Source organism: Schistocerca piceifrons, chromosome 10, assembly GCF_021461385.2.
Source record: "Schistocerca piceifrons isolate TAMUIC-IGC-003096 chromosome 10, iqSchPice1.1, whole genome shotgun sequence".
Classification (NCBI taxonomy): domain Eukaryota; kingdom Metazoa; phylum Arthropoda; class Insecta; order Orthoptera; family Acrididae; genus Schistocerca; species Schistocerca piceifrons.
This window is the reverse complement of record NC_060147.1, coordinates 118,056,512-118,077,621: the sequence shown is the minus strand read 5'-3', so window position 1 is coordinate 118,077,621 and position 21,110 is coordinate 118,056,512. Positions and strand designations below refer to the sequence as shown.

At 43.1% G+C, this 21,110-nt stretch overlaps 1 protein-coding gene across 1 annotated transcript in view; it reads left to right on the top strand.

Annotated features, from left to right (window-relative positions):
* LOC124718742 (peroxidase-like) overlaps positions 1-20,775 on the top strand; it is a 102,010-nt gene extending 81,235 nt beyond the window's left edge. The window contains exons 10-13 of the mRNA XM_047244357.1: positions 4,810-4,980; positions 10,018-10,210; positions 16,214-16,319; positions 19,050-20,775. Of these exons, the coding sequence (XP_047100313.1) occupies positions 4,810-4,980; positions 10,018-10,210; positions 16,214-16,319; positions 19,050-19,167 (588 nt within the window). The 3' untranslated portion in view covers positions 19,168-20,775. The remainder of the gene's footprint in view (positions 1-4,809; positions 4,981-10,017; positions 10,211-16,213; positions 16,320-19,049) is intronic.
* The last annotated feature ends 335 nt before the right edge of the window (positions 20,776-21,110 follow it).

Sequence of the window (21,110 nt, the reverse complement as noted above, 5' to 3'; positions counted from 1 at the left end):
CTGTTTGCTCAAGGTGCGCACCAAATGACGTCAGTGATAGGCTACAACCGTGTCTCACTTTCTTCTCAAATATAGCTCTCCTATGATGCCCTTCGACTCTTACAACTACTGCCTCGTTTCTGCATAAGGTGTAAATAGCCTCTCCCTTCCTGTATTTTACCCCCACTGCCTTCAGAACTTCAAATAGAGTATCCAAGTCAACATTTTCATAAGTCTACAACTGCTATAAACGTAGATTTGCCTTTTCTTAAACTGTCTTCTAAGATAAGTGCTAGGGTCAGTACTGCCTCAGCTGATCTTATACTTCTCCGGAATCCAAACTGATCTTCCCTGAAGTCGATTTCTACTAGTTTTTCCATTCTTCTGTAAAGAATTCGTGTCAATATTTTACAACCCTGACTTACTAAATTCATAGTTCGGTAGTATTCCTACCACTCGGAAGCTGCCTCGTTTGGAATTGAGGTTGCTGCATACTTATGGGACTCCGGAAATAGTTTCCTCTTCTCATATACCTTGTGTGCCAATCAGAACAGCCTTGTCACTGTTGTATTTACCAATGTTGTCAGTAGTTCTAAGGCAAAGTCGTTTACTCCAAGTGCTCTGTTTCGACTACGCCTTCCAGTGCTCCGACAGAATCCTCCTCGCAGTATCCTGTCCCTCATCTGACATTCATCTACTTCCTCTTCCTTCTTCATAATATTTTTTTTCAACTTCGTTTTGTTTGTACTGTGATTCTACACATTTGTTTCGACTTTCAGTCTTTGGTTCTCTGTTTCTTAGAACTCGCTTGCTTCCTGAGCTCTTGATTTTTATACACCTGCTTCTCTTTCTCAAAATTTGTCTGAATTTTTCAGTAACCCGCATCCATCTGTCTATTCATGCATGCTGCTACAGCCTTACATTTATCCTCTAGCCATTTCTGTTTTGCGTTTCGCACTTTCCGTCAATCTCATTTTTCCTGTATCATTTTTTGCATTTTCATATTTGCTCCTTTCCTCAGTTAAATCCAATAACTCGTGTGTCACCACGAATTTCACTTGACCTTGTCTTCTTCTTTATTCGATCCCTTACGGCCTTCACTATTTCACTCCTGAAAGAAACCCATTCGTCTTCTATTCCATTGCGCTGTTTCATTCAATCGTTGTCGAATGTTCCTTTTGAAAGTCACAATAAATTCTGGTTTTTTCAATTCATCCAAGACCCATCTCCCTAATTTCCTACCTTTTTGCAATTTCTTCGGTTTTAGTCTGCAGGTCATAACCAATAAGTTATAGAGTCCACATGTGACCGTGGAAATGTTTTGCAATATAAAATCTAGTTTGAAATCTCTGTCTTACGATTACTTAAACTATCTGAAACCTTCTGGTGTCTGCTGGTCCCCTTTCCTTCACTATTCTTGAACTGAATGTTAGCAGTTATTAAATTCTGCTCTGTGCAAAATCCTAGCAGTTGGCTTCCCCTTTCATTCCTTTCATCAAGTCCATATTCATAAACAATTTTTCCTTCTCTTCCCCTTGCAACTACAGAATTCCATTACCCAATCGCAATTAATGTTTGGCTCCCTTTAACTACCTGAATAAATTATTTTAACTCACAATACGTTGCTTCTGTCTTGCTTTGTATAATCATCATCCTCCTTCTTTCTGAGGGCAGAGGATGTAGCTCTATGTAGTCCTGTCATTTGCTACCCTCTTCGTTTTCTCATAATTGTTTCCTATGTTTATACTATCCACCATCTGGTATTTTCTGCGTCTTCTCCTTCTTTCATTCACCCTTCCATAGCATCCATCAGTAAACAAGTGTCCAAGCCCGTTGTGTTTTCTATTCCTGATTACCTTAAAAATATCTGTCTCTTCCTTTCCCCCACTCTTCTCAACACCCCCTCATTTCCACTGTCTACCCATTTCACTTCTTCCATCCTCCTCCAAATCCACATCTCAAATGTTTCTATTCTTCTTTCTTCCTCGTTCCTCAGCATCCATGTCTCACCTCCATACAGTGCCACGCTCCATATAAAGCACTTCGCCAGTCTCTCCCTCACGTCCCTGTCCATGCTCCCACCTGGAAACCTTTTCTTATCAAAAGCCTCCGTGAGAACTGCTATACGCGTTTTCACCTCCTTGCTGCATCTCATGTCTTCTGTAATTGTGCTTCCCAGATATCTGAAAGCAATAACTTAGTCTGTATGTCCAGATCTAACTTTAAAGTTGTTCTTACTTTTGGTGCACTTATCACCAGACAATCTATCTTCTTCTTATTAATTCTCATTGTGAATTCTTCGCAAGTCTTATTTCATTCTTTTAACATTCCAGTCATAATTATTTCGCTCTTTGCGAATAACATAGTATCATCCACAAATCGTATACATTCTATCCTCCTACCAAACCCGCATTTCTCTTTTTCGTTTCAAACATTTATCAATAATATGCTCGAAATATATGTTACACAGTACTGGGGAGGGACAGCAACCTTGCCTCGCCCCTCTTCCAGTTGTGCTTTCCTCTGTCATCTCATTCCCAACCTGTTCTCATATTTTCTGCTGTAAGTACAGATTCTTAATCAGTCTTCTATCTTTCCAGTCTTTCTCCGAATTTTCATTAATGTATTCCACTGTACTCTATGAAAGGCGCTCTCTAAGTCAATGAAAACAGTAAAAACTACTCCAGAATGAGATTTTCACTCAGCAGCGGAGTGTGCGCTGATATGAAACTTCCTGGCAGATTGAAACTGTGTGCCGGACCGAGACTCGAACTCGGAACCTTTGCCTTTTGCGGGCAAGGGCTCTACCAACTGAGCCACCCAAGCACGACTCACGCCCCGTCCTCACATCTTTACTTCCGCCAGTACCTCGTCTCCTACTTTCCAAACTTCACAGAATATCTCCTGCGAACCTTGCAGAACTAGTACTCCTGGAAGAAAGGATATTGCGGAGACATGGCTTAGCCACAGCCTGGGGGATGTTTCCAGAATGAGACTCACTCTGGAGCGGAGTGTGCGTTGATATGAAACTTCTTGGCAGATTAAAACTGTGGGCCGGACCGAGACTCGAGCGACTGTTCTTCTTTTAATGTATCCCTCACCTGTAATTATCAAGAGTCCAATTGGATCTCTTGTATGGTTCCCCTTTCCAGATCCATAGTTCCTCTTCAATGCTTTTTGCCAGTTTTCCGCGAGGTCTTCAATTTATCCCACTTGGTAGAACTTCTGCTCCATTATAAATCATACTTACGATTCTAAAATCCTCACTTGGAATATTCCTTTTAGCCTTGCGTTCTTTCTTTACAACTGGCATACCATGCTCATAATATTCGTACAGCTACTTGTCTCCAGTCGAGTCGTCCGCCTCCTTAGCTGACAAGGGGAAGGCCTCAGACACGGCCAACCGATTCGACTCAAATTTGGCACGTCGCTTGTGTACAACCTAGAACGAAGGACTCTAAGTTATTTTGTGTCAACACTCCTGGAATTTTGAGAAAATCACTCCTAAAGGTTATGACGAGCAATCGACTCAAAATTGGCGGGATCGGTAGATAATTGTAAATAGAGCACTTTTCATCATCAGGTATAGGGTCCGCAAACGCAAAATTTTCCAGAAATCGAGGAAAGAAACTTTTACAACTGCCGCTTCTGTGCCCTACGGTAAACGCCTTTCGCCGACAGCGCCGATAGCGCAATAGCCAAGGTAATTGGCTGGGAATTGGAAAACCCGCGTTGGAATCTCGAAGAAACGTAGCGGATGTTATTCTTTTCGTTTGTATTTTTCCATATCTCAATTAATAGGGATAGGAGGGCTAATAACGTAAGTAAATCAATAAGGAATGATAATAATACTTACCTTATTAACCCTCCTATCCCTATTAAGTGAGATATGGAAAAATACAAACGAAAAGAATAACATCCGCTAGGTTTCTTCGAGATTCGAACCCGGGTTCTCCAAGCCACAGCCGGTTACCTTGGCCGTTGCGCTATCGGTGCTGTCGGCGAAAAGCGTTGACCATGTGGGTACAGAAGCGGCAGTTGTAAAAGTTTCTTACCTCGATTTTTGGAAAGGTATGCATTTTCGGACCCTGTACCTGAAGATGAACAATGCTCTATTTACAATTATCTATCGATTCCGCCAGTTTTGAGTCGATTGCTCGTCATAACCTTTAGGGGGGATTTTCTGAAAATTTCGGGGGTGTTGACCCAAAATATCTTAGATTCCTTCGTTTTAGGTTGTACACAAGCGACCTGTCAAATTTGAGCTGAATCGGTTGGCGGTGTCTGAGGCCTTCCCCTTGTGAGTGGCACCGTGCTTGCCTACTATTCAGCGGGCTCGGGTTCGATAAATGCAAATGTCGTGTGACTAGGGCCTCCCGTCGGGTCAAGTCTTTCGACTTGACGCCACTTCGGCTACTTGTGCATCGATGGGGATGAGATGATGATGATCAGGACAACACCTAGTCCCTGAGCAGAGAAAATCTCCGACCCAGCCGGGAATCCAATCCGGGCCCTTAGGATTGACAGTCTGTCGCGCTGACCATTCTGCTACCGGGCGCGGACTCGGGTTCGATTCCCGGCACAGTTGGAGATTTCCCCCGCCCGTGGAGAGGGTGTTGCGTTGTCCTCATCATCGCCTCATCATCACCGACATGCAAGTCGCCCAATGTATCGTCACCTGAAATAAGACTTGCAACGCGGCGGCCAACAGTGCCACACGACAATTTCATTGTTTTTTCCAGTCGAGTGCGGAACGGTGAGCGCTATACCGGTCCGTGACGCGACCCCCGTCCCGCTTGTGATAGCAGCTCGGCGTGCCCTGTTTTGCAGATCACGTGGTACCTGTTCCGTAACGGCAAGCCCCTGGGTCAGGACTTGCGGGCCATCGACATCCAGCGTGGGCGGGACCACGGGCTGGCCTCCTACAACGAGGCGCGCCACCACTGCTCGCTGCGCAAGGCGCACTCCTGGGAGGACTTCCTCGACGTCATCAGCGCAGAGGTGAGCGACCGCGGGCTGGCAGTTCCCCACATCTAGCACCAGCCCCTCACCACTTCCTGACTCCTTCCGTACAGTTACTCTTGAATTCTTTCCGCCGTAAAGACCAATCTGTGATGTCTCGGAATTACAGCCAGATGACATAGTATCTACATCTATATCCATACTCCGCAAGCCGCCTGACGGTGGGTGGCGGAGGGTACTTCGAGTACCTCTATCGGTTCTCCCATCTATTCCAGTCTCGTATAGTTCGTGGAAAGAAGGACTGTCGGTATCCCTCCGTGTGGGCTCTAATCTCTCTGATGTTATCCTCATGGTCTCTTCGCGAGATATACGTAGGAGGAAGCAATATACTGCTTGACTCCTCGGTGAAGGTATGTTCTCGAAACTTTAACAAAAGCCCGTACCGAGCTACTGAGCGTCTCTCTTGCAGAGTCTTCCACTGGAGTTTATCTATCATCTCCGTAACGCTTTCGCGATTACTAAATGATTCTGTAACGAAGCGCGCTGCTCTCCGTTGGATCTTCTCCATCTCTTCCATCAACCCAATACTACTAAACAACTGAAGCATTTGTAAACAAATAAGTGATCAGGTCCGGGTGAAATCCCAGTTCGGTGTTACAAACACTATTCTACAGCATTGGCCCCTTACTAGCTTGTATTTATCGCGACACACCAGTAAATAGAGCGCCTGTCCAAGTTTTGATTCGTACCACGCGCTGTGGCGTAGCTGTAAAAAGCACCAATACGAAGCAGATGTGTCGTAACATGTAGACTAGAGCTGTAAAACTACCACAGGCTACCGTAGACTATCATAAGTGTATACTGCGGTACTTCTCCTAGTAGCTTTGGTGAGTTAACATCGCACCTGCGTTACTTGCATGTTGGGTGTGTTGCATACCAGTCGGGCGTTACCTCACAACTAACGCTTTATTTACTTGCGCGACCAGTGTCTTATTAGACTCGTCTAAAAGCTGGAAGCGATGAATCATCTGGATACTGAGTGAGAATGTATAAAGAGCCGGGTAACCTACGGAACATTTTTGTTGTGCATACTCACCTTCATGTCTGTTACATAAGTATAAACAGTATTTATAGCAAAACTGAAATTGTCAATGTTGAATTCAGGTTCTACTGGAAAAGAGTTAATTTGTAAAAGTGAAAGCAAGGGATATTGCAGTACAAATAAAGAAAAAAATACAGATTTGCTATATAGTCAGAGAAAATACAATTTGCTCAACAAAGAGGTACCGTTAAAAATCCGCACAACAAAAACATATCACACATCGCTTCAGCACTTCGTGAAGATTATATAAAACATGTTTCCGTTATTCACGAACAAATTTTGCATCTGTCAAAAACAACAGGAAACTCTTGCAACAATAATTTACATATATACAACCTCTGACAATAAAGTTCGGTGAATGAAGTCAGAATGGTCGATCAGGCCACACTGGCGACTCACAACGCTGCACCTGCGTAAGGGCCGGTGTTGACAACCAGTGCCTCCCGTAGTTCAAAAAATTCCTCTGAGCACTATGGGACTTAACATCTATGGTCATCAGTCCCCTAGAACTTAGAACTACTTAAACCTAACTAACCTAAGGACATCACACAACACCCAGCCATCACGAGGCAGAGAAAATCCCTGACCCCGCCGGGAATCGAACCCGGGAACCCGGCCGCGGGAAGCGAGAACGCTACCGCACGACCACGAGCTGCGGACTACCGTAGTTCAATTGAGCATCATGAGTGTTCCGTGTTAGACGTGTTGGACCAAGTGCTTGTTTAGTGCGATAGTTCTGATTTGAGAACAGGAAAACGAACGACAAAGGATCAATTTAAAGTTTTGTTTAAGCTTGGCAAGACACCGAAAGAAACGCGTGCAATGCTGGTACGTGTTTATGGGGATGAAGCACTGTCCATGAAGTGTGTGTACCAGTGGTTCGCCAGTTTTCGCGGACGCCGGAAAAGTTTTTCTGATAATCCCCGTAGCGGACGAGCGGTGACCGCCGTCAGTGACGAAAACATTGAAAAAGTGAGGACATTAATCACGAACGACCTTCGATTAACTGTGCGCATAATGGTGGATGAACTGCAAACGAACCGTGTATCTGTGCGGCAAATCCTTACCCAGGAGTTAGGGAAGAGGAAAATGTGTTGTCGTCTTGGGCAACATCACTTGACTGACGATCAGAAGCAGCCACGTTTATAGGCTTCACAGGATTTTGTCGAAACGGTGGATGCGATAACCAATTTCTTGAACCGTATTGTCACTGAGGATGAAATCTGGTGTCTACGGTACGACCCTGAAACGAAACGTCAAAGCATGGAATGGGGATCTACGTCAAAGGTCAGAGCCGAAAAAATCACGCATCAAAACGATGCTCAACACCTTTTTCGATAGTCGAGGCAGTATCAACAAGGAATTTCTACCTAAGGGAACGACAATGAATGCTGCACGGTACGTTGAAATTTTGGCCTGTTTTATACGAGAGTTGGAACTAATAGTGGCAACTATTTATTTACAGTTTGTACAAAATAGATACGTGTTTCAAAGTTTTACTGACCTTCAAAGTAGTCACCAGCATTGTGTATATCCCGTTGCCAGAGATGTGGAAGTCGTACGATACTCTTAGCAGTGCCAATTGTGTTGAAAGTTCGAGCGGTGCGGTCTATTGTCCGACGAATTTGTAGCAGTTCTGAATCGAATGCCGTGAAGTGTTTCCTTCAGTTTAGAAATCGAGTTGAACTCACGAGGGCTTAAGTCAGGGGAGTGCAGTTGGTGGTATAGCAGTTAGCAGCCCCATTAATCAAACAAATCAGTAACTGCTTGCACTGTACGTGCTTGAGCATTGTCCTGCGAAATGATGGTCAGGTCCTGCAGAAAGTGTCATCACTTCTGTCTATAAGCTATTCGAAGTTTGTGTTCCAAAAATGAACAGCAGACACTTGTCTTATGTAGGCGTTGCCGACCGAAGCGCCATATTCTACCTGTTTATATATCTCTGTACTTCAATACGCAACCCTATACCAGTTTCTTTGGCGCTTCAGTGTATTATGATGTGAAAGTTTCAATTCTATAATCATCAAAATATCCAATTTAGATTCCTCTGTTGTCTCAATAATTGCGACCCTATACAGGGTGGTCCATGGATCGTGACGAGGCCAAATATCTCACGAAATAAGCGCCAAACGAAAAAACTACAAAGAACGAAACTTGTCTAGCTTGAAGGGGGAAACCAGATGACGCTATGGTTGGCCCTATAGATGGCGCTGTCATAGGTCAAACTGATATCAAGTCCGGTTTTTTAAACAGGAACCCCCATTTTTATTACATATTCGTGTAGTACGCAAAGAAATATGAATGTTTTAGTTGGACCACTTTTTCCGCTTTGTGATAGATGGCGCTGTAATAGTCACAAACATACGGCTCACAATTTTAGACGAACAGTTGGTAACAGGCAGGTTTTTTAAATTAAAATACAGAACGTAGGTACGATTGAACATTTTATTTCGGTTGTTCCAAATGATCAAAATGATATCCGTCAACCTCATTGCATTTGGCAATACGTGTAACGACATTCCTCTCAACAGCGAGTAGTTCGCCTTCCGTAATGTTCGCACATGCATTGACAATGAGCTGACGCATGTTGTCAGGCGTTGTTGGTGGATCACGATAGCAAATATCCTTCAACCTTTCCCACAGAAAGAAAACCGGGGACGTCAGATCCGGTGAACGAGCGGGCCACGGTATGGTGCTTCGACGACCAATCCACCTGTCTTGAAATAAGCTTTTCAATGCCGCTTCAACCGCACGCGAGCTATGTGCCGGACATCCATCATGTTGGAAGTACAACGCCATTCTGTCATGCACTGAAACATCTTGTAGTAACATCAGTAGAACATTACATAGGATATCAGCATACATTCCACCATTTAGATTGCCGTCGATAAAATGGGGGCCAATTATCCTTCCTCCCGTACTGCCGCGCCATACATTAACCCGCCAAGGTCGCTGATGTTCCACTTGTCGCAGCCATCGTGGATTTTCCGTTGCCCAGTAGTGCATATTATGCGGTTTACGTTACCTCTGTTGGTGAATGACGCTTCGTCGCTAAATAGAACGCGTGCAAAAAATCTGTCATCGTCCCGTAACTTCTCTTGTGCTCAGTGGCAGAACTGTACACGACGTTCAAAGTCGTCGCCGTGCAATTCCTGGTGCACAGAAATATGGTACGGGTGCAATCGACGTTGATGTAGCATTCTCAACACCGACGTTTTTTGAGATTCCCGATTCTCGCGCAATTTGTCTGCTAGTGATGTGCGGGTTAGCCGCGACAGTAGCTAAAACACGTACTTGGGCATCATCATTTGTTGCAGGTCGTGGTTGACGTTTCACATGTGGCTGAACACTTCCTGTTTCTTTAAATAATGTAACTATCTGGCGAACGGTCCGGACACTTGGATGATGTCATCCAGTATACCGAGCAGGATACATAGCACACGCCCGTTGGGCATTTTGATCACAATAGCCATACATCAACACGATATCGACCTTTTCTGCAATTGGTAAACGGTCCATTTTAACACGGGTCATGTATCACGAAGCAAATACCGTCCGCACTGGCGATATGTTACGTGATACCACGTGCTTATACTTTTGTGACTATTACAGTGGTCCAACTAAAACATTCATATTTCTTTACGTACTACACGAATATGTAATAAAAATGGGGGTTCCTATTTAAAAAACGCAGTTGATATCCGTTTGACCTATGGCCATCTAGCGAGCCAACCATAGCGCCATCTGGTTTCCCCGTTCAAGCTAGACGAGTTTCGTTCTTTGTAGTTTTTTTGCGTTTGATGCTTATTTCGTGAGATATTTGGCCCGGTGACGATCAATGGACCACCCTGTAGTTCAGGGACACAATGCATGACATTCTTGAAGTCCGAGCACTGACGTACACCACTGTAACCAACAGATCACTTCTTGGTGCACTCAGATGAGGGACTGTAATGAGGCTTTGTGGTGTTCAGAACGTGGAGAAGCTGTCCAAGCTGTACGAGCACCCGGACGACGTGGACCTGACGGTGGGCGGCTCTCTGGAGGTGCACGTGCAGGGCGCGCTGGCCGGACCCACGTTCGTCTGCATCATGGCCGAGCAGTTCAGGAGGACGCGCCAGGGCGACCGCTTCTTCTACGACTTCAAGCACGCCGGATTCACGCCAGGTACGTCACTACACACTCCAACTCCTACTGGACGAAACGGGTCTACCAGGTGTACCGGTACGAAATGAGCCTCAAGGTACAAATGTGTCGATAGGGAACATTCGACGTGAACGAGCCTTAATTTTTATTTTGTTTGGTTGGTATGACATTTGTCACAGATATTTAGTATACAGCAAGTCACGGAACAAATAACATCATATGTTTTCATCGTGTTAACAATGTCGAATTTTGTACCAGAAAGTGATGTTTTGCTGAAAGCATTAATTTTTTGTTTTCATTTGAAAAAAAAAAGGGCTGCAGAGTCGCATTGACTGCTTGTCGAGGCTTATGGTGATCATGCTCTATCAGAAGCAACACGTAAAAGACGGTTTCAACAGTTCAGAAATAACGATTTTGATGTAAGAAATGAAGAACGAGGAAGACCACCAAAAAAGTTCGAAGATGCCGAATTGCAAGCAATATTGGATGAAGATGATATTTTGAGTCAGAAGCAAATGGCAGCAATGCTAAATGTTGGCCGGCCAGTGTGGCCGAGCGGTTCTAGGCGCGTCAGTCTGGAACCGTGTTGCTTCTGATAGAGCATGATCACCATAAGCCTCGACAAGCAGTCGATGCGACTCTGCAGCACTTTTTTTTTTCAAATGAAAACAAAAAATTAATGCTTTCAGCAAAACATCACTTTCTGGTACAAAATTCGACATTGTTAACACGATGGAAACATATGATGTTGTTTGTTCCGTGACTTGCTGTATACTAAATATCTTTGACTGAAGCGCCTAGAACCGCTCGGCCACAACGGCCGGCAATTTTGCTTCAAAGACATGAAAGAAAATCAATTTTGCATCGAATTGTTACTGGCGATGAAAAATGGATTTATTTTAAGAATCCTAAGCGGGAAAAATCATGGATTAATCCGGGACAACCATCAACATCGACTGCAAAAACCAGATCGATTCGGCAAGAAGACAATGCTCTGTGTTTGGTGGGATCAGAAAGGTGTGGTGTATCATGAGCTTCTAAAACCCGGTGAAACTGTGAATACTAATCGCTACAGACAACAAATGATCAATCTGAACTATGCATTAATCGAAAAAAGACCAGAATGGGCCAGAAGACATGGCAAAGTAATTTTTTTACACGACACTGGACCTGCACACAAAGCAAAACTGGTTCAGGATACAATCAAAACACTTGGCTGGGAGCTGCTGCCCCTCCCGTCGTATTCACCAGAAGTGGCCCCTTCCGACTACCATTTGTTTTCATCAGTGGGACACGCATTGGCTGAGGAACACTTCGATTCCTACGAAGAAGTCGAAAATTGGGTGTCTGGTTCAAATGGCTCTGAGCACTACGGGACTTAACGTCTGAGGTCATCAGTCCCCTAGAACTTAGAACTGCTTAAACCTAACTAACCTAAGCACATCACACACATCGATGCCCGAGGCAGGATTCGAACCTGCGACCGCAGCAGTCACGCGGTTCCGGACTGAAGCGCCTAGAACCGCTCGGCCACCGCGGCCGGCTTTGGGTGTCTGATTGGTTTGCTTCAAAGGACGAACATTTCTATTGGCGTGGTGTCCACAAATTGCCAGAAATGTGGTCAAAATGTATAGAAAGCAATGGTCAGTACTTTGAATAAAATGTTTTTACTTTTCAATTCAAAATTAGTGTTTCATTTTCACAAAAAAAACGCTCATTTCATACCGGTACACCTGGTATTTCCTCCTACTCCACTGACTTTCGTTCCCATCACGCCTCATGAATCTCAGTCCAGTGTCATAACCACTCTGCTGACATTGCTCGGTATTTTGCGTAATACAGGGTCAGTCACTAACTACTGCCACCTAGAACAACTCCGAAAGTATGATAGGAGCTGAAAAGTTCGTAGGATAAAAGTTGCATCGGACAACGGGATCCATAATATGACGTTGGTTTTTTGTTGTTAGGTTCGGTTGCTTCAGAAATATTTTATAAGAGAGATGGGGCCCCTCCACACCCGCACCAACGCGGTGACCAAACCAAAAGTTCTACTCTCACCTCCGTCAACATGTTAGTTATTTAATAAGTCGATCACAGGATGCTGGGCTGTGATGTTATCCGTGAGTCTGGGTAAGAGTGCGCATTAACACGGTCCATCAGGTGATAGATAGTGGACGAAACGCGAATGAGGGTAGCAATTTGAAGAGCAGAGGGAAAAAAGTGCCAAGGGTCGTGCCGTGGGAAAAAACCTCTGCGATAGTGGGATGGGTAGTAAGAGCAGTAGTGGCTTACTAGCTGAGATAGTTCATGCAAGGTTGGGTTTGTTAGTATGGGTATCATGCATCATTACCGTGGCGAGCGATGACGATGTATCCCGGTTTGCTGCAGCCGCTGCATTCCTGGAACAGTCAGGATCGTTATATAGTAGTTGGAGATCGGCCATCGATCATCTCACCGTGTGGGGGGGGGGGGGGTTGAGCTTGTCTGCATGCAGTGTACGGTACGGCTTCCCTGCGTGGTGCCAGTTATTCGGCAAGCAGATATCCAGTAATGGTGGCTGATTAACAGGGGCTCACCTGTACCGTTGTGTTTATATTAAGGTCAACTTTGTTTTTTTTAAATGGGATGCTATAGTTTGGTACTTATTTTTTGATAGCGGCTATAGGGACGAAACCAATGATGTGTAAATGTGTAACAGTAACGTCTTTGAAGGTCAACGAAGGTCACAAAGGTGACAAGAACGTCCACTTACAGAAGGTGTTCGAAGTGATGACCACTGGTATAAATGCACTGCTGCAATCTTCTTACCATGGATTGAGTGGTATTCCTTATCACTTCGGCTCTTAACGAAGCACATGCTCTGACAATCCTCCCTCACATATCTTCAGGAGTAGTTGGAACGTCTTTGTAAAGAATGTCTTTTACGAATCCCCACAAGAAAAAATCCAGAGGCGTCAAGTCTGGCGAACGAGCCGGCCACGACACATCTCCTCCGCGTCCAATCCAACGATTTGGAAATTGTCTCTGCAACTCATTTCTAACCATCAGCGGAAAATGTGCCGGACACCCATCATGTTGATACCACATTCTGTTCCTTGTTCCTAAAGGTATTTCTTCCAATAACAAACCTAATGTTTCCTGCAGGACTGTGGTGTACTTCCTACCATTAAGATTACCTTCGATGAAATAGGGGCCTGTAATTCTGTCCTCCAGAATCCCACACCATACATTCACCGACTACGGTTTTTGGTGTGCAGCTTGCCACAGCCAACATGGATTTTCAGTTGCCCAATAATACATGTTATGCAAATTAACATTTCCGTGGTTCGTGAATGATGCCTCGTCAGTAAATAAAATCAAATTAATAAATGTATCACCCCTCTGAATATGAAGTTGAGCCCATCGGCAGAATTCAATGCGACGCATACAATCCGTACCAGTTAATTCTTCGTGGAGACTCATGTAGTAGGGATGATATTTACGGCGATGCAGAACACGAACAACACTACTTTGGCTCATGCTAGATTCCCTTGCGATTGGACGCGAACTAACACAAGAATTTCGAACCACAATGGCAAGAGTACTAATTTCCGTTTCCACGTTAGTAACTTTCCTTTACCGGATACGTTTCCGATACGTTAAAGATCCAGTTGTCCTCAGTTTATCATTCACATATTTAAATGTACGACGTGTAGCGTGAGTACGTTGAGGATATCTTTCAGCGTATAAGTCTCTAACTCTCGCTGAATTTCGTTGGCGTTCTCCGTAAATGAGAAGCATATCAACTTGTTCTTCTAAGGAATACATCATTCACATTCGCTTGATTCGACGATACTAGTCTTGCCGATCATATTAGTGTTATATTGCGAAACCGTCTAATGGTGTTTACATGTCAATGGCACGTTAGATGGATACGCCATATTCGGCGAATATTTACTATTTGCACGCTATACGAGAAAGAATTGTCAGAGCATGTGCTTCGGTAAGTGTCGGTGTGATAAAGAATACCGCTTATTCCATGATAAGAAGATTGCAGCACTGCATCGATACCAATGGTCATTACTTCGAACACTTTCTGTAAATGGACATCCATGCCACCTTTTTGACCTTCTTTGACCTTCAAACACCTTACACATCATTGGATTCGTCGCGATAGCCGCTGTCAGAAAATAACCTACCGACCTATAGCATCCTATTAAAAAAAAAAAGTTGACGTTAATATCTCTGACGCGACCCAACCTAGCAATAAAAAACCAACGTCATATTATGGCCCCCGTTGTCCCACGCAACTTTTGTCGCACAAACTTTTCAGCTACTACCATATTTTCGGAGTTATTCTAGGTGGCAATAGCTAGTGACTCACCCTGTATATTAGATTGGTGGTTAAGTTCACAGGGTTTTTCCGTAAGTTTAACAAACACAACAGATACACATAATGGAGACGTTATTCATCAATAAGATATTTCCTTAGACAATATTATGAAAAGGATAGTTGCTACTCACCATATAACTGAGATGCTGAATCGCAGACAGGCACGGCAAATGACTCAAACAAAGCTTTCGGCCAAATAGGTCATCATTAGAATAGACAACATACACTCACAAATACTGACGCAAATGCAGCGCGCACACACAGGATCATAGATTCTGGCCGCCAGAGCCAGACTGCCGGCCTTGGTGGCCAGAAGCTATGGCCATGCAAGGACAATCAGTAAAGAGTATTATTTAAAAGCTAAAAGTTTTTTGCGTGAAGCAATCCGAAAAAGATGCCTGGATTTGTGCCGAAACAATTCGTGCTTTTTGCACCACAATAGTGCACCTCCTCACACTTCGTTACTTGTTGGTGAACTTTTGGCCAGAAACATTACCGTAAAGATGATCCAGCCTTCATATTCACCAGACAGTACTCAGCGTGACTTCTTTTCTGTTCCCAAAAATAAAGAAAATCTTAAAAAGCCGTCGTTTTACAACCGCAGATGAGATAAAAAACGCATCGCTGAGAAATCTAAGAGGAGCCCCGACGATCGATTTCCAGGAGTGTTTCGGGGATTGGACAATGCTCTGACACAAGTGTATAATATCTCTGATGGGGACTATTTGGAAGGCGAATAAATAAAATTCTTTCCAAAAAACAAAAATTGCCTTTTTTTGCACACACTTGTACGAGGGTAATCCCAAAAGTAAGGTCTCCTATTTTTTTAGAAGTACAGACACCTGTTTATTTCTGCTATGGTTTACATCAGTTTACAGCTTGAAAATTTAGCTATAATCGCCATTTCTGTCTATGCGTTTTTGCAGACTCTGTGGCAGTTTTTGTATGCCCATGTCATACCAGTTAGCTGCCATGCTGTTCAGAATGTTATGAACCTCTTCTTTCACCTCGTCGTCGGAGCTGAATCGCTTTCCGGCCAAATGTTCTTTTAACCTAGGGAACAGGTGATAGTCACTGGGCGCCAAGTCAGGGCTATAGGTTTCCTCTTCTCCGGTTCTGAATTGCCCGTTTGAGTTTTTTCAGAGTCTCACAGTACCTGTCAGCGTTAATTGTGGTCCCAGCGTTTCAGCTCCGACGACGAGGTGAAAGAAGACGTTCATAACTTTCTGAGCAGCTTGGCGGCGAGCTGGTATGACATGGGCATACAAAAACTGCCACAGCGTCTACAAAAATGCATCGACAGAGATGTTGATTATAGCTAAATTTTCAAGCTGTAAACTGATGTAAACCATAGCAGAAATAAACAGGTGTGTGTACTTCTAAAAAAATAGCAGACCTTACTTTTGGGATTACCCTCGTATATGTAGAGGTAGGTGCAGATGTACGAGGGGGTATTATTTCCATTCGCGGAACAATGAAAATTAGTGGTTATAAATCAGAAGTTCATACAGGGATGCCTGTAGCCTGGAATAGAAACCTACCTACAACTCCTCATTGTCCGTATTACAACCAACATAATTTAAGCATGTGTTGAATTGTACTGGTAAGACAGTGAAACACCTCATCTGACTGTATTACCTGTTCCTTTGCAGAACAACTTCAGGAAATCAGGAAGGCGAACATGGCCAGGCTGCTGTGTGACAACTCAGATCACGTGAAGAGTATGCAGCCACGAGCGTTCGAGAAGATCAACCACGGGTGAGTATTGCTCGACGTTTGCCACTTGTACACTAAAACAACATGAATTAGACTATCCACACCACTGCTTCATTGACAGTTATGATCGAAGAGCTATGTAGTAGAGATCTTTTACACAAAATAGCAGTTATGATAACTAAAAAATGAGTGCCTGCAGGGATCAATTGATGGACCAACTTATTAACTGCATTATATTCGTTGGAATTTACAACTACAAGTATGCTCGAGTTCACAATGCAGCTTCCCAGTTAACTGGGATACTAGAGTTGTGGAACAGACAGCTGTTAACAAACAAGAAGTTACGATAACTTAAAAACAGAGGCCCAGAGGGGTTAATTTGGAGACCTATGTTCTAGTACTTTACAATAACTTATGAACTTCATTGTATGAGTGAAATCTGTTTCTTTCGATGGAAACAGTATGTGTGTACGTCAACACACCACTATGCTGAGTGTACTCTCCTACTCCATTATTCATACACAGTTGTTGACCAAAATAGTACAAACATTTCCTTATGAACACTCCATTTCGGAACATGTTACTTTGTTACTTTTCTCTAGTTCCAAACAATTTTTGGAAGTTTTCTGAGCCATCAATCTATAGTCACTACAGAGCTGTATTGATTTGTCGTCCATCAAGGTGGATTTACAGATTTCCGACAGAAAACTATCAGTACTGCCTCGTTGGTGGCCGTAATACAAGGTACACAACTACTACGATATCTAGTTGTTCCATATGTAATGTCATTGCAGCATGCAAAATTCGCTCAAAATCTTCATCTACTAAATACAGCATTGAAAATTTAACTCGCTTTAGTTAAGTTTTTGGGTGTTACATGGATCATATTCACAGCAATTTGTTGTGATGTGGCACTTGTTGAAAGGATTACAAATAAACCTTAAATGCTAGCTATTTACATAATTCTTTTTTTTTAAATCATAACCTACAACGAAATTTGATAAGACTAACGCAACCACATACTATCTACTCAGAAATTCGATTATGGGTTAGAAGGTGTTATCGCACAGGTTATTTTAAATTGTTTCTCAATTCGTTTTCTATCAGTATAATTCACAAGAAATGTGGTCACATATGTATATGGTTGCGTACTTCACTCCTTTCTGTACAAGAATAAGATTCAGTTTTGGTAGAGCCTGTTTTTGTTCACAGTGTTGCATTTTGGAATTCTGTTATGGCTTTCAAATTGAACCTGATTCTCCACAACGAACTTCAGAGGAGATTTCGTGTATCCTGACAGTGTTAGCGTGTTTAGTTTTTTAAACAGTTGTCTGTATCAAATCAGAGGATGGACATCACGTAGTATGCTTACAACAGGTTTTTGTACAAATGCGTACTTTGTATCTATGCGTGGAACTCCCTCAGAAAATTATTTCACATAATATCAGTAAACTGTAAGCACGCAAAAGAAGCTGATATTCTAATGCTTCCTTCATAAAAAAACGTAACTAAATTCACTTATAGAGTTTTCCGAATTGTGGGAGCAAAGCCATGGAGACGCTAGCGCGTCATCAATCTATTATTTTAAGATAGGGAATTAATGGTCGAAAATGAAGATTACAGGAGGTAAATCAGCTAACATGGCTCTGGTATCATAGTGCTGTTGCTGGACTCCAAATGAATCTGCCTCAAAATTCACAGCTGTTTACATGGCTCCAGGGCACATCTGTTGCACTATTACCCAGTCCTCGGTTGCGTAGCTGACAGTATGGTTCTCGCCCTCTTCTAGTGACAATTCTTTTACTGCTGTGCAATGCATGTATTGCCAAGCACAACTATCAAGTCTCATAATCCATTGCATACATGTTGCTATAGCTTACATGTCACCACACTAGACTTATCAGCCAGCAGTAGCTATCGCAACAGCGGCTTTCTTACAGATTCCTACAAGTTTCACTTAAAACTAAGTAGTGATTCTACAACACTTTCAGCGTTTGAAGTCATTATCAACTAGCCATGACAACAGAAATAGAAAGAACTCGGGGGCACACAGCTGGGATCGTCACAGATGTGTATAGCCCATAAAAAGTGTAACAGGAATACTCAAATAATCTAAATGGGACTCATAGGAAGAAGTATGAAGTTTTTTCAACACTGTGTTGAGTAATTTAGAGATTCTGCTTTCGAAGAATACAATGGGCCATCATGGTGCCACCATCCATCTCATTTTAGGATTGTGAGAATAAGATAAGAGGGAACAGGGCACATGCAGAGCAGTACACACTCATCATATTTCCCTCGCTTAGTACGCAAATGGAACAAGAAGTATGACAATGGTATGAAGTATGGTACCCTCTGCCATGCACTGTATGATGGCTTGAGGAGTGAATATACAGATGTATGGAGCGCTACCTAGAGAAGGAATATGCAGTTATCTGTAAAATACCCTAAGTGGAGTTTACCCTATTTATAGTGCATTACTGGTGGTTAACCATTACCCATTGCCACAATTTGTGAATTGCATTTTATGTATGGAGTAGCAGGGTATGGTGCCTGAAAAATCGAACGATTGTACAGAGAAAATCTTAGGAACAAGGTGACTCAAAGTGGAAGAAATTTATTGCTGTCGAAGGACAATCTTGTATTTTGGATCTGAAGATGCATAATTGGGCCAAAACACATAATTATAATATTAAGAAACCTGATACATGCTTTCTTTCAATTAAAATATGACCTCATCCCTTAGTAGACTTTACCATTCCAATGTTGCAGAAACCCAATTGTGCCGTGCGACTCGCTGCCAGCTGTGGACCTGAGTGCATGGCAGGAGTCCGGTGGTGATGGTGGCCACGGAGGAGAGTCTGCATCGCTCTGGTACTTCAAGAAGTGAAGACCCGAGGGTCGCCAGTGGACGAGGACCTCTGCACACTCCAGGGTCAGGCTGCCTCGCTGGAGAAGACTGCCTCGAGCCCCTCAGCACCAGCTGTGACGAGGCCCCGGATCCTGGATGTTTGGTTCTCTGAATGGCCAGTTGGTGTCCTCTAACTATCGTTATCATCAATGCTCTCACCATCCTCATCCACATCATCACCCTCGTTCACAGTGTCTACCGCATATCATCACCTTTGGTCACCCCAAGAATATTGGCATTGTGAGTCAGTCGCCAAGTGGTCTACAATGTAAAATTATGTATTCCCTGAACTCTTCAACATATGCATTTGAAAACAGCGAAATATCGTGAATTTTTGCGGCCATTTCTGTAACTGGGCACTGAATTGAAGTTTAGCCCACTGACCACAATAACTAGTATCAAGATGAGAATGGTCATTATAGTCAGGATTTGCTTTCTTGAGGTGAGCAGTCCAAGTTTCTCACTGGTCAGTTAGACCTATGGTCATCATTAATGTCTCAGCACTTATGGCCATGTGTCTGTTGCAGATCATGTTGTGCATCTGATGTAGGTCCTAATGAGTGAATTGTGACTGAAGTCTGGGACCCAATTTAAATTCATTACTGTGCCCCTTCATGACATAATCAGCCAATTCTGTATGGCCACATAGGCGGCCATGCACAATATCTTCCTTGCAGCTGAAGATCATGCAGAAACCTTGACCTTAAGTTTCTTTTTATTTTGGTAAGTTAAACGGCACAGCTTTTGACCACCCACTCGTGATTTACTTATTTATTTAGTTCGGCTTGACCCTATTGGATGAAGAGTAACTTGTTCAGTATACCTTCTTACTTCCCAGTACTTCTTAACTCTCTATCTCCTCCTTGGTTTCTCTGCTTTTGTTACCTTAATTGTCACCCTTGCGTCAATCGAACTTTCCACATCTTCCTGTTCAACATGGTCTCAGCTTCATGACATACACTTGTAATTTGCAGGCAACTACGTCCTGAAATTTTCTCAATGTGGCGTAAACCTCTCATAGTGTCTGTGATAATCCTGATGGCAGGAAATTCAAAGAGATCTTTCAGATCCCAGAACACAGTTTCATGGCTTCTCCATGCAGACTATATGTGCCTGAACTTCTTCAGACTTGGTTAATTTGACTAACGCCACTGTATGGATCCACAGTGACGTAATCAACCCCTGTTTTATCACCAGTAGCAAATGTGAGGCACTAAAGTTCCTCCATGTAGCTTCGGCATTGCTATTTCACATGCTGTGAGACAGTTTATTTTTGTTGCCACTTTAAGTCTCAGAGGCACAAGCAAAAATGCCAATAGCTTGAAGAACTCTGATTACTGCAGATACCCTGACAATAAACCTTTAATTTTTAGTTCCTCTTCATATATCCAAACAGCATACTGTATGTATGTAAACAATTTTTGCGTCTTTCTGTTGGCTTCACTGAAAAAAGAATCCATGATGTTGATCCGTGAACCACTTTTACCTTCCTTTGCAATTTTTCCTCCTCATCTGCAATGGGGTGTCTACATGGTTTAATAGTGGATACACTCCATTTTAAATGGGTATAGTTTTCCATTTCACAACCATAACTGTCAGTTAAGTAACTTGCATCTTTTCTAATAATTTCGCCCAGGAATGATGCTTAGTGTCAAAGCCTTCCATGGTTTGTGACAACGTAAATTAATGTTGATTGGCACACAAATTATTTATCAGCATGGACCAAACAACTGAACTGACTTTGAGTTCTTCTAAAATATGTAATTATTAAACAATAAGTCGCATTTTAGCCACTTTTTCACAAACTTGCAAAGTTGCAGAGGGCGCACGATCAGAGTTACAGGCTCATTCTCCAGTTTCTCCAGTGTTACTGTAGAGAGCATTGTAAATACCATTGTTATAGCAGTAATGGGCTTGGAACG